Source organism: Daphnia pulex, chromosome 7 (genome assembly GCF_021134715.1).
Source record: "Daphnia pulex isolate KAP4 chromosome 7, ASM2113471v1".
Lineage (NCBI taxonomy): Eukaryota > Metazoa > Arthropoda > Branchiopoda > Diplostraca > Daphniidae > Daphnia > Daphnia pulex.
Window position 1 is genome coordinate 1,223,584 of NC_060023.1, and position 12,622 is coordinate 1,236,205.

Below are 12,622 nucleotides of genomic sequence, written 5' to 3' on the forward strand. Positions count from 1 at the left end.
CGATGGCACATTCAGTAGAACACAATGATTTTGAACAAAATAGTTGCTGGTTTAGGCTGCAAAAGACCCTTTTTGTTTCATCCTGTAAGTTGATGAGAAACATTTAGATTTAGGTTATCCAACATATACACGGAATAGAACACATCATCGACACGTTACAGACGAAATATCACTCGAATTTACCTATGAATTCATTGAATAATTGGTGATTTTTTAAGAAAAGATAGCTTAACTTTTGACAGTAAACCGCATAAGCCTATAACTGACACCATAAACACGCCATCTATTAGACACATCTCAAAACTCATTATTTTAAGGACTGGTCTTAAGATGCTCACAAAACTTGAAAAGCGCATTTTTGTTAACTAAAACCTAGTAATTAATCATGAGAACTGTGCAGAGAACAAAGCTCACTTGTTAGTCTTATGCAAATTTTCCGGAAGTATACCGGAAGTAAGCGATAGAGCCTTAACCATTGAGCTGCCGACAAAATAAACCAAATATTCGTGATCTCCATCAAATTTGGGGTCGATTAGGTGTGATTTAAACGAAATCCAAAATTTGGCCAAAATCGAAAATTTTCCTGAACTATAGTTCAGGAAAATTCTTGAAACCGGAAGTACGCGTACGTCAAAAACAAAACATGAACTTTACCACAAATTTGACGAGGATCACGAATATGTTGTTCTTTTGTTCCTCGAATGAATATTAACTGAACTACTGACTGAAATGTGAAAACCGGAAGTAGAAAAAAAACTCATTATTTAAAAATCTAACAAGTGAGCTTTGTTGCTGAAACAGAAACTGACAGCAAACACCAAAAATTTTCTTGTAGAAGCAGCGAGAAAGTCCTTCAGAGATGTGCAAAGTAAACGTAATTAACTGAGTGGAAAATGATCAAAGGCTATGGGACCGTCTAGCGTCCGAAAAAAGAAACGTTAATCACTAACATGAAAACAATGTCCTCTCTAGCTCGTTGACATTTGACACTCATTGAAAGAACTAGCAAAATAAAGGCAAATAACTTTACTCACGTGAAATTTTCCCCCTTCAGTCTTCAGATGTATATCTTTTTTTTTCATCAAAAAGCCACCACCGCAGCATCACACATCACAACAGACGAAATCCCCAAGGTAATGCTTCTTTCTCGTAGTAGCTTCGTGTTAAATAAAGTCCATTCAATGGTCAATTTCTGAAGACTCACTACATCGGTAATCCGTGAACAAATGACGTATCAATTTTGGCTGAAATCTATTGGCCTCCTAGTGGTAGAACGACGTCCAACGGGCAAAAATTGCCCGTTTAAGGGCCAGATGGCAGTACGTCGCTAGCTAGCCACTTGTTTCTAAATTGTAGATCTCTAAGATCACATCATTTTTACAAAAAATGGGGAATGTTGTCAAGCTTAATCATATTTGTTAACTAGTTATCAGTGAAAGTCTGGTTCACGGTTTTTCGATGAAGATTACACGAAGACATTTGAATGCTATAAAACCGTTAGAAGATTTGATTTATTAAATAATAATCTCACAATGAAGATTGCGATTTATGGGAATTAATATTTAGGGTAGGCAGCAGGAGCTTGGTAGGCTGGAGCTTGGTAGGCTGGAGCAGTGTAGGCTGGAGCAGTGTAGGCCGGTTTTTTGTATTCAGGAGCCTTGTAGGCAGGGGCAGCGTAGGAAGCAGCAGCTTTGTATTGGGACTCAACGTACTCGGGGTACTTGGCTTCGCCTTCGTATTTCACGTCAGCGGTGTATCCGTTGGCGTCAGCCTTGTAGGTGACGATCTGGACGCGGCTGTCGGGGAGAACCACACGGTAAGATCCGGTGACAACATTGTAGTCAGATTTTTCGTTGTGCTCGAAGTCAGTGTAAGATTCTTTATCCTGGACATCGTATCCGAAGCTGTAGGGTTGAGCGGCCTAAAAAAGTGGCAATTCAACGACGAAGATGAATTATTTTCATTACTTACGTAATTTTAATCATGGAAGTTGTTTAATTGAACTTAAACTTACGTATGTGACTTCTTCGTATTTAGGAGCCTCGTACTTGGGGGTCTCGTACTTAGGGGCTACGTATTTAGGAGACTCGTACTTAGGGGCTTCGTACTTAGGGGTCTCGTACTTGGGGGTCTCGTACTTGGGGGTCTCGTATTTAGGAGCCTCGTATTTAGGAGCCTCGTACTTAGGGGTCTCGTACTTAGGGGCTACGTATTTAGGAGCCTCGTACTTGGGAGTCTCGTATTTAGGAGCTTCGTACTTTGGTGCCTCGTACTTAGGAGCTACGTACTTTGGTGCTTCATATTTAGGAGCCTCGTACTTGGGGGTCTCGTACTTTGGTGCTTCATATTTAGGAGCCTCGTACTTCGGGGTCTCGTACTTTGGTGCTTCATATTTAGGAGCCTCGTACTTTGGTGCTTCATATTTAGGAGCCTCGTACTTTGGTGCCTCGTACTTTGGGGCCTCGTAGGAATTCGCAGCAGCGACGGCGAAAAGAGCAACGAGTATGAAGAACTGTAATTTAATACAAAATTTATAATTACCCAAGTTATAAAATATTATTGATATCATAGAAATGTTTTGAATCTCGAAACAAGCGAATAGAAAAAAAAAACAGTGTGGTTTTCTCAAATTTGGTTGTCTTTACAGGCACTTTCTCCTAATCGTTCAACTCGAAAATTCTACAGTTGTGGTTACCTTCATGTTGGAGCAGTAGTTGACTTGCTTGAAACAGCTAGATAACTGATACTTTCAAACTGATCGCTCCGTGATTTTATAGGAAACAAGAGTGATAGCTTATGGCAATAAGGGAGGGGACGTTTTGGGGCTAAATCGGTATCGAGCGAAAGTAATTGTGTAACGGATGGATATCGCCAAAAGAAAACCGTAATCTAAAACACCGGTTAATATTAGATGAAATAGAAAAATAAATCAATGGATAGAGAACTCGCCTATCTATTTTGATATTATGATTTGATTCTAATTTGATTATCTGTTTCCGTGGAATTGACCAAAATTCTTTAGAAATATTATAATTCATAGGGGCATTCATCAAGGCATAGAACGATTTCTTACCTTATTTAATTTAAAAAAGGCGGTCGTATTGTCTTATTTCGTGATATCCTTCTCTTTATTTATTCTCGCGTTGTTTGTCTTCTAAATGATCTCAAGGATCTCTATGATAAAATAAAAATGAAATAAATGTAAATAGTTGAGGTGTATCCGGCTACCCGCATACCTTTTTTGTAATCGGCTGTGAATTCTGTAGGGAGTACTGAATAGTCCGGCCAGTAAGAATGCCACAAAATTTAATCCTAAGAAAATGGTAAAAAAATTATTATGAAAATGGTTTTAATTCAACTCCTTTATCCCCCGTAACAGTAATACTCGTTTTCGAGTGCTATTGTTATTTTGGCACACCCAAGATTCAAGGTGCATGTGCAAATGACATACATCCTTGTACTAGCTTCATTATGTTGCTAACAGCAAAAGCCCATAGCTCGCCATGATATTCAAATCCCGGTCAGTGTCGCAAATCGTCCAATTCTTTCTCATCAAACCTGTTGAAACGACGCCTAAAGCAGTACTATCCCATCTATTTGAATGAATCAGCACCAATCCAGCAACTTTTATTGGATCACCTTGCTACTTCACTTTTACTAGAAAGTGTATCAAGTAGGTCAACTTACAAATCGTATAATTTTTCAAAAGATTTTTAACCACTATGGTAAATTTCAAAATAAAATCTTATTATGTTATTTTGACCAATTCAAATGTCAGCTTATTTAATAAATTAAATTACCTATCTATGCAATAGCGTGCGTGTCTGAAACAGTGTCATAACTCCCGGCCATGGGTCGTAGGTAGAATCTATACGAATGACTTTGGAATGAATGTGCATTATTATACAGCCGGGTTTGTGATTCTGTTTCCAAGAGTGTAATCACAACTGAGAATGTTAGAAAAAATCAATTTAAGAGTAAATACGTACGTATACGTGTAAAAATATTCTTGGAATAAAGAGAAAAACTTTCTCTCTCATTTGTTTCTCTTTTTCTGTTTCCGATAATTTCTCGAAAAAGGAACTCTGATGGCTATCGCTATTTTTAAGAATAGAAAGTGACAGCCCATTAGTATCTGAACGTCTCAATTTTCTTGCCAACATTCCGACTCTCTTCATCTTTCACTACTTCCTTAAAAAGCTTCTTGCTAATCGGCTACCCTTCATCCAGTTCATAACGTCAATTCAAATTATTCCCTTTTTACGAAAAAATGCTAACGAAAGAAACTAATACGAATCCTTAAAAAAAAATGTTGAAGAATTTTCCCAACCACCTTTCTTATTTATCTGATTACTTAAGAATAAACGACATCGTTACCATTGCAAGTAGGGTGTGGTCCAGGGCGAACGTTTGTTGCAGGCGAAGTTTCACATATCCGGACAGCAACGAATAGCATTTTAACAAAGCATTCTCGTGCTAAGAAACCTGAATACAAATTTCGGCTCCTTCAAGAGAGAAGATATTATTTTATATACGTTGATCATAAGTTGGGTAATACAAATTTCTCAGAATACATATTTCAATGGATGTTTTTTGTCACCTTTTTTGGGCATTATTTGATAAAGTAAGCCATTCAAAAGAATTTGAATAAATTAATAAAATATAGTTTAAGAGGGCAAACCACCTTGCCTAAAGTGTCAAGGCATCCATGAGATGCAAGTTTCAAAATGGATAACAGTTTGAAACATTTGAACTGGGTTGGGATTGAATAATGACATTGCTTCATTCATTGTTGGTTTGGTTGGGATTGAATAATGACATTGCTTCATTCAATGTTGGTTTTTAAACAGAACAGGGGACAATATTAAAGGGGAATAATTCAACTTGAAAAAAAAAAAAAAAATCTTAAGCCCTATGAAGAGGAAAAGGGGTCAATATGCTATACAATAAGTTAAGGTTCAATGTAAGTTTAAGAAAGTTCTTTACTCAATTTCATTTTTAAATCTCTAGCTATCGGAGTGGTGGAATGACCGACCACAGAATTACTGAAAGTCAAGAGGAAAAAGGGCCACAGAAAAAAGTGAGCTGAGATACCTACTTGTAATTCGTACAATATTTACAAACTCCCTTGTTGTTATTTACCTTAGAAACTGGGTCTGGAAACCCATGGGTTTACCCAAACGCCAAAATCATTTTAAAATGTTGATTTGTGTAGCGTGGATGTAGCACACATTCTTGAAAAAAGATCTGATGTAAACAAGTTTGTAAAGAAATAATCTACTAAATTGTTACTATGGTTAAAATACTCATTTTCAAGACAACAACATTATTGTCACTTTTTGAAGGCACACGATCGGTTCGGGTGAAAGGGAGTCGTCTAGATACTTGGGTATCGATAGGTACCTGCTTGAACAAGGAAACCTGCATACAGAATATGTGTTCGTTTTAACGATGAGAATCAAGTACTTCAAGCAAAGTTGTTTGTTGATTTAAAATCGCCGGCCCTATTAGAGGATTAAATAGTTAAAGAACTTTCCTTGCACAAGACGATTTTAATTTCACAAAAGCCACACCAACACACAAATTTCCGTTCAGGGATTGCTTGTTTAAATATGAAATAGAAAGAGTTAGTCAACTTACAGAACACGGAGGTTTACATTAGAAACTCAACACTTCACTCATATTCTTCCAAAATTTCTTTGAGATGCTCGTTATCCCTGGGTTTCTTGAAAGTCCGTTTCTTGGGAGCTGCCTTCCGTTTCAGTTTGGACGGGAGAACTTTCTGGCTAGTGTCCTGCATCGAACGAATTCCTTGATGCGTCAAATACTCCTCAATTTTGATGTCGTCTATTCCGTCCACTGGGACTGAACGCCAAAGTTTTTGAAATTCATCGTCGATGGGCATCAATGCAGTTTTGTCGTTATAGAACAAAATTTTCTTCTTATCCACGGGGCGGGTGATGTAAACGATTTCTTTATCCAGTAACTGTGTACGAGAGGTACAATAAAAATAAGCTATCAATATAAAACAAAATTTTAATATTCAAATGTAATTTACTTTCAAAACCTTTTCGTGGTTAGGCAGCGATTCCTGAATGTCCTCTAGCAAAATACCACCATAGCCTTTCAGATCAGTTTGCCTCAGCAACTTCAGAAGACCTTTGCGATCCCTCACTTTGTAAGGAGGTTTAAACTGATACCTTCCATCCTGGGTTGTTTCTATTTTGGGATTGCTTCCCAAAGCTTCAGTCTTAAGCCACTGTTGTAATAAAAAATTATGATGAAGAAATATGAAAACTTTTCTATCACGAATAATTTGAAATACATGTCGTATTTTCATCCCCATATCTAGCTGGTTTGTTTGATCAAGAATGTCTTCTAAAGATAAGGAATAATCAGCCCCATCTTGATGCAAAGTCTTCAAATGTTTGACGATTTTGGCCAAAACACTAAACTTATACTGTGAGCTTCCTGTCATGTGTTTATAGCTAATTTAACAAAGTAAGCATCAATAATACTTTGACATGACAAGACATTTCATACTTTGAAGCATCGATTTTAGAGGTGGCAGCAGATGCTTTTGGAGGTGGTCTCGGTTTCTTCTTGACTTCATCCACAACAACTTCTTTCTTTTTCCTATTCTCAACTCTAAAAACCAATAGATAGTTACAAATACGGTATTTGATTTATTAGATATTAATAAACCTACACCGGCGTGGCAATAGCTCTCTTCTTGAACGCCTCGCGTTCACGCAGCAATGCGGGATCCATTTTCGACGTGTGGTGCTAATGAACATATCAAATAAGTACTGGGAAAAAATTCGTATCACTGAGATAATAACTCACCGAGTCACCGATACAAAAGATGACTCAAATCGACAAAAAAAATCACTGGTACAAATGTTTGTAATCGTTTTAGAGAATAAATAAAACGTGAAATCAGTACGAACTCAGTTGGTAATCGACTGAACACAAGACAAAGACAATCAAATATGGCGTTTAAAGGAACGTTGCTACTTGCTAACTTGTAATTACGGGCGTTGCCAAATTAATCCAATTATACAAATACTCTGAAATACTTTTCAAATGGTCATAATTCTTTTTACTATGCGTTGTTTTTTGTTAAGTAAAATAAGTGAATAATTACGAACAACCGAGAAATTAAAATAAGGCAAAACGTTGCAAGGACAGTCTCTGAAATCGGTGTTACAGAAATCGGATTATCTCTTCTTGTTGCACACTTGCACGCAGCTTGCACAGCCCTGGTGTTTGACCGAATGCATAGGTAGCTTAAAGGAAAACGACTAAACGAGGACAGTTGGCTAAAATCTTTATAGAGTAATCCTTAGTAAGGGATTAAGGGTAAAATAAAAAATCTATAGGGAGAGAGGCCGGAGGGGCTATTTGATTAACGATAAGTACTACATCCATACTTTGCAATCTAATTTAAGGCAAATTCAACTTTCAATTTAAAGGCGCTTAAAGGAGAAAAGACAACTAATACATGTATTTTCGAAAAACTGCCACTACACGAAAATTTTAATTCTTAACATCAAAGACTTCTTACAACAAACCAACTTGTTTAGTTTTGACAGAGTTAGCAGACAGATCTTTTATTGATGGTAATTATTCCTGGAATGCAACATGGGCATACCAACAAATCCGTTACCTTGGAACGTAGGGGGTAGTCCATAGCGGCCAACATATAGTGGGGGTGGATGTTTCATCATATGCGGAGGAGGGATCGTGCATAGAGGACGCATTATTGTTGGCGGTGGCAACATGTGCGGAGGTGGCATCAGATAAGGCGGCATCATGGTTGTCGGATTCAAGGATGTCATTCCAACATGGTTTTTAGACGGAAGTTCAATGTTAGGTCCGGGCTCCATTCTCGAACAAGATGCTACCTCGACGAAGCAATTGAATATTTAATTTAAAGAACACGTCACTGTAAAATTAAATACATGTACCTTGTTTTATGTAGTCTTGTGATTTCACAACTTCATCCTCTACCATATTATTCTCATCCTTGCTCAGGCCGAATTTCGTCTTGGGATAGTCCAACTCCTCACATTTGTCCACACCATTGTTGTTGGTATTTGATCCCAAACCCAATCCTTCGGGGAGACATTGTTCAGTTTCCAGCAATGAAATAAGGAAAGTGGAGCTGTTAGAGCCGTACGTTTTGAGAAGTTCACATGCTTCTAATTCAGCGGCTTTGGCCAAATCAGATCTTTCAGTGATTCTGCAATAGCAAAAATAACTTAATTAGCAATATGATTGAATATCTAGATTACAGGCAGATACTCACTGAACTATAAGCTGATTCATTTGATTAACAGTGTTGACCATGTCTTCTTCTTCAGGGACTTCCTTAAAATTATCTTTTGCTTTAAGAGATTCCAAATGAGAAATTGAAGCTTTGCTAGATTCAACCCTCACAATAATTTGAGATTCAAGCCATCTGACTTTAGCAAACATCTCTAGGTGAGTGGAATAGATCTTCTGGTGATGCTCAAGGGCTCGATCACAGACTGCATTTGTTTCACTGATGACAGATTTCAGAAGCGAAGAATGGGAATTGTAGATATCAAAGTAACTCAGAATTGCATGTTCCTTTTTGTGGCATTCGTTGGTTGCAGACATGTTGCATTCAGAGCACCACAGTTGCTGATCCCTAAAAATGAAAGAGAAATTGCATTTAACTTTGTTTAACTATTCATACAAACACAAATAAAGTTTTACATTATTTCTTTTTCGACCGTTTCATGTTCTTGGCGTTCACGGGCTCGATCTTCTGATATCGCGACTAAACGTAATGCGATGTTATTCGTAGTTAATCGTTCAATCTTGCGTGCTGTCAAGTCTGTAGATGTTCGGCAAGTAGGGCAAGTTGCACATTTTGGTTTTGAGAAGCTCTTTACATTAAAAGAAACATTATCATCATTGTAAAATTACATTTTCAAAATGAAGTCATTGTACCTTGATGCAACTGAGACAGAAGTAATGATGACCTGTAAATTAAAATTCATAAATCAGCATGTAAAACGAGAAAATTTTTCCAACCAGACACCTACAGTCAAGAAATTTTGGCTTCCTATTCTCTGTATTGAATCTCAGCAAACAAATGTGACACGAGATCATGTCTTCATCTGAATCCGACACGTTTTCATCACTTGACGCCATGACTGAAATTTAGAAGTACAGACACCATTAAAAACACAACAATTATTTAAAATATTGATGCAAATTGTACCCCAATCCCAGTTGTTACTATCTTTTGATAGATAAATCGTGTTGACGAAGCGAAAGGCGATGTCGAAATTAATCAACCAACGAACTACAATTTTCTACCCAAGGCAACAACAAGCAGACGATACAAATCAAAGACATTGCCAAAATCGGAGTTTTTAAAATCAATTTAATCGATTTAATAAAATTTACCGATTTCAAAAAAAGTGTGGCCTATCTTTCTGTCGTGGCACAACGCTCGATCTCTTACGATAATATTATGAATAATCCCGATATTTATAACGAATATTTGGATGAAAACAGTTGAACAATATTCGACCTAAATTTTAGCTTACGATTAAATAGAATTAAATCATGATACGATAATTTGAATGAAATAAAATTAAAAATAATTCCCAAAACGGCCGTTGCCAACTGCCCAGTCCGAAGCCTAGTCTACATAAAGAGTACTTACCAATAGTTGCATATGTAACAGTTTTTCCTCTGAGTGTCCCTATTCAAAGAAACCTTACAAATAAATCTGAAAAATGGCTTTTATTTTAAAATCAGTTATTTCGTACTTGTCATCCAAAACAATTCCCACAATAATTGACGAAGAGATGGGAATGCAGCCAGGCCAGCCACCATTGCAAAAGCAGAACCGCACCAATCGACGTCGTACCGATACGCCAGCACGTCAGAACTCTTCCAAGGATCACATTTGGTGGATCAATGAGGTACATCAGCAGCATTACGAACACAACCAAACTGAACCGATTCAACTCGTGCCGTCAAATTATCGTCAGAGCCAACCGATTCGCAGTATTCCATCAGCAAATAATCCATCCACCCCGGATCCTGAAAATGAGCTCCCTATTGCCGGAAAGTACAATCCTTTCCGGATGATGGCCAATCAAAGCATGGTGCGGGTCACACTCCCCTTTTGCTCATCTTCCGATATTCCAGAAGAGATTAAGAATGACCCTCGCTCTTGGGACGACAGCAACTTCGCGCAAAGCAACAATCGGCCGCCAAAATAATGCCAAGGCCACCAAAACCCCCCGATCTAAACATTAAGATATCACCTACTGTTTTAAAAGCAATCAAAACGTAGAATAATACACGCCGTTCCAATATATTGCAAGTCGAAAAAATTAATTACATACAACAATTTAAAAATTCGTTTTCTGTAATTAGAAATAAAGGGTTAAGAGTGAAGTACTCCTTTTCTTTTTAAATTTCGAGGGGAAACAACGAGCATAGAGAACATATGGAAATCAAATAACAGGGAGTAAGATGTAACTGAGAAATTACATCAACAAATCACTCGTGAATTACGTCAGAATCAGAAACGACTCTGAGCTGCCAATTTTTATCAATGGCTTTCTGTTTCAAAATATCGATATCATTCGAAGACACTGAGCAACCCTTCAAGTTCAGGTGAAGAATGGGATTGCTGTCTTGCATAAAATATTCAACTCCAAGTCCAGACACCTTAATGCACTTCGTTAGTACCAAATACTTTAAATGCACAAAATCATGACATTCGGTAACGTTTTCCAGGAGATCATCTGTAACCGTGGAACAATCAGAAATGTGAACAACCTCGAGTGAAGGTGAAGACAGTAGAAAACGCAGATATTCAGAAGGAACGGGTCCTGACAAATGCAATTTTTCCAATTCCCGAAATATGATTCGATTTTGCATTTGCAGTCGTTTGCGTGCTCCGTGTGTTTCTTCTGGCGCGTTGGAATGGGCCCTTCGTTTGCGCTCCCATCGAAGGTTCAAGGAGCGTAAACTGTCGCAGTGCTTGGCAATGAGTTCAACATTTACGCCACTGATTCCACAAAGAACGAGAGTGTGGATCGACTTGCCAATTACTTTCAGAACGGGTTCCACGCCACCGCCAAATGAGATTGGTGCCGTTCCGAGACGGTGGGTTTGAGCGGCGATGATGAGGATGGACAGATTTTTGAGAGCGGTTAAGCTCAGCAATTCCACGTCAGTAAATCCAGCAGTTGAATCGTACAGTTGTCGCAAGTTTGGATCAATTGCCACCTTCACGAAGATTTCCACCTTGGTAATGAATGGACAGATGGACAAGGCTTCTGCGAGGTTTCCACTTTTGTAGAGCGTAGAGTCGGGGGTGACAGATAATGCGATCAGGGCGTACGTTTTGTCCGGCGCATCCGTTTGACGAATTTCAGATATAAGTTGGGCTGTGGCGCCACTGCAAATCTTGAGAGCCGGTAACTTCTTCAGAGCCATTTGAATTCCTTGCTTGGTAACACCGCTTTTGTGAAAGAATAATTTTTGAAGGAACTCACAAGGTGGGCGAGCTCTTTCTCTTCCCTCGTCGTCATAGCTGACACACAAGCTTTCAATTCCGACATCGGTTACTGAAATGCACCCCGAAACATCCAATGCCCTAAAGATCATTTTCAGATACATTTTAATGATGAACCTTCTAAGTTTATCGAACAAGTAAAACAATTAATTTACCTCAAATTGGGACAGCAAGTTCCTACAGCTTTTAAGAATGGGTCTCCAACTTGAGATTGGCAAAAGTTCAAAGTAGTTAGTTTCTCAAATTTGGGAAGTAAATGAAGATAGTCTTCAAAGTTGTCAGAATTTGAATGAAAGCAAATGCATTGTAGTTCCTAAATAATGGTAAAACACAAAATTAAGAACATCTCAATTTTAATTTGAGAAAACAAAATTAAATATTTCATACAGAGCATCTGATCGAAGCAAGATGTATAAGATGAGCCATTTCAGTTTTGTTCAAGCCCCAACAACTAGGATGCAACTCTTTTAATTGTTGAGTTACTAACATTTCAAAATGATGATGCACACTCCTTTCCTTTCTGTTGATTACAGTACACATGAGTGCATGCAAAATCCCCGCAGCTATACACCAGCCAAAAGAAAAGATGTAGTTAATTTCCATATAGCACAGACACATTTAGTATAATTTCATCGATTCTTTGCTTACACAGTTGATTGAAGAGCCCACCAGACAGATCAGAATTGATGTTTGTATCATTAGGAGTGTTGACCAGGCTCCATTTATCCATGTTAACAGAGATATAGTTGATGCACAAGTGGAACAGAGAAGCTACCCTCTTTCCTTGAGGCATTCTTCAGTTTTAGATTGAATTTATACAAATTTATATCAAAAATGTGATTTCTCATCAACAACAGAGCAATAATAATAATCTGAGTTGTTTTCCACTAAGTGCAAGCAGTTTGAGCTGACTACAGCAGGAAGAATTCAAAATTAGTCTGAGTGACTAGACTACACCTGCTGCTACTACCCTATCCTATCCTCGACCTCGACTGAGCCAGGGAGAGGGAGGCCGGTAGCCGGAGGAGGAGAAAATTGAAGGTT

The 12,622-nt window shown here is 38.0% G+C and overlaps 4 protein-coding genes across 13 annotated transcripts in view; all 4 read right to left on the minus strand.

The window, feature by feature from the left end:
- The window catches only part of LOC124197078 (cuticle protein 21-like), a 62,635-nt gene extending 59,824 nt beyond the window's left edge, over positions 1-2,811 (minus strand). Inside the window, exons 1-5 of one of the 9 annotated variants that reach the window (XM_046592350.1) lie at positions 2,696-2,811; positions 2,447-2,512; positions 2,312-2,371; positions 2,015-2,236; positions 1,496-1,921 (exon numbers count right to left, since the gene is read on the minus strand). In XM_046592350.1, the coding sequence (XP_046448306.1) occupies positions 1,556-1,921; positions 2,015-2,236; positions 2,312-2,371; positions 2,447-2,512; positions 2,696-2,701 (720 nt within the window). In that variant the 5' untranslated portion in view covers positions 2,702-2,811 and the 3' untranslated portion in view covers positions 1,496-1,555. Of the gene's footprint in view, positions 1-1,495; positions 1,922-2,014; positions 2,513-2,695 lie in introns of those variants that run through there. The other 8 variants (XM_046592348.1, XM_046592347.1, XM_046592345.1 and 5 more) reach the window with 8 other exon arrangements.
- A 2,721-nt stretch (positions 2,812-5,532) lies between these two features.
- Positions 5,533-7,003, minus strand: LOC124197080 (general transcription factor IIE subunit 2-like). The gene is made up of 6 exons (XM_046592353.1): positions 6,847-7,003; positions 6,710-6,786; positions 6,544-6,648; positions 6,326-6,488; positions 6,059-6,259; positions 5,533-5,986 (listed from the first exon to the last, which is right to left on the minus strand). Exons 2-6 carry the CDS (start codon positions 6,769-6,771, stop codon positions 5,675-5,677), a joined length of 843 nt encoding a protein of 280 aa, XP_046448309.1. The 5' UTR covers positions 6,772-6,786; positions 6,847-7,003; the 3' UTR covers positions 5,533-5,674.
- A 476-nt stretch (positions 7,004-7,479) lies between these two features.
- LOC124197093 (RING finger protein nhl-1-like) lies at positions 7,480-9,403 on the minus strand. 2 transcript variants are annotated; one of them, XM_046592364.1, is made up of 7 exons: positions 9,257-9,403; positions 9,078-9,188; positions 8,983-9,014; positions 8,746-8,918; positions 8,312-8,677; positions 7,971-8,245; positions 7,480-7,903 (listed from the first exon to the last, which is right to left on the minus strand). In XM_046592364.1, the coding sequence occupies exons 2-7, from the start codon at positions 9,184-9,186 to the stop codon at positions 7,614-7,616; spliced, it is 1,245 nt and encodes a 414-aa protein (XP_046448320.1). In that variant the 5' UTR covers positions 9,187-9,188; positions 9,257-9,403; the 3' UTR covers positions 7,480-7,613. The 2 variants fall into 2 exon arrangements, with proteins under 2 accessions (XP_046448320.1, XP_046448321.1); XM_046592365.1 differs by having other exon boundaries at positions 7,866-7,907; positions 9,257-9,382.
- Positions 9,404-10,347: 944 nt separating this feature from the next.
- LOC124197094 lies at positions 10,348-12,594 on the minus strand. The gene is made up of 4 exons (XM_046592366.1): positions 12,227-12,594; positions 11,966-12,141; positions 11,734-11,891; positions 10,348-11,659 (listed from the first exon to the last, which is right to left on the minus strand). Exons 1-4 carry the CDS (start codon positions 12,369-12,371, stop codon positions 10,555-10,557), a joined length of 1,584 nt encoding a protein of 527 aa, XP_046448322.1. The 5' UTR covers positions 12,372-12,594; the 3' UTR covers positions 10,348-10,554.
- Positions 12,595-12,622: the final 28 nt, after the last annotated feature.

Bases quoted from the DNA above. Each gene is read 5' to 3' on its own strand.
- LOC124197094 (XM_046592366.1), bottom strand. From the start codon at position 12,371: ATGCCTCAAGGAAAGAGGGTAGCTTCTCTGTTCCACTTGTGCATCAAC. The intron at 12,142-12,226 runs GTAAGCAAAGAA...GCTGGTGTATAG, and splicing joins TGGGCTCTTCAATCAACTGT to CTGCGGGGATTTTGCATGCA. The intron at 11,660-11,733 runs GTAAATTAATTG...AATGATCTTTAG, and splicing joins ACTTGCTGTCCCAATTTGAG to GGCATTGGATGTTTCGGGGT.
- LOC124197080 (XM_046592353.1), bottom strand. From the start codon at position 6,771: ATGGATCCCGCATTGCTGCGTGAACGCGAGGCGTTCAAGAAGAGAGCT. The intron at 6,489-6,543 runs GTATGAAATGTC...TTGTTAAATTAG, and splicing joins TCTAAAATCGATGCTTCAAA to CTATAAACACATGACAGGAA. The intron at 5,987-6,058 runs GTAAATTACATT...TCTCGTACACAG, and splicing joins ACCACGAAAAGGTTTTGAAA to TTACTGGATAAAGAAATCGT.
- LOC124197093 (XM_046592364.1), bottom strand. From the start codon at position 9,186: ATGGCGTCAAGTGATGAAAACGTGTCGGATTCAGATGAAGACATGATC. The intron at 8,678-8,745 runs GTAAAACTTTAT...TTTCATTTTTAG, and splicing joins ACGGTCGAAAAAGAAATAAT to GGATCAGCAACTGTGGTGCT. The intron at 7,904-7,970 runs GTACATGTATTT...TCGTCGAGGTAG, and splicing joins ACAAGACTACATAAAACAAG to CATCTTGTTCGAGAATGGAG.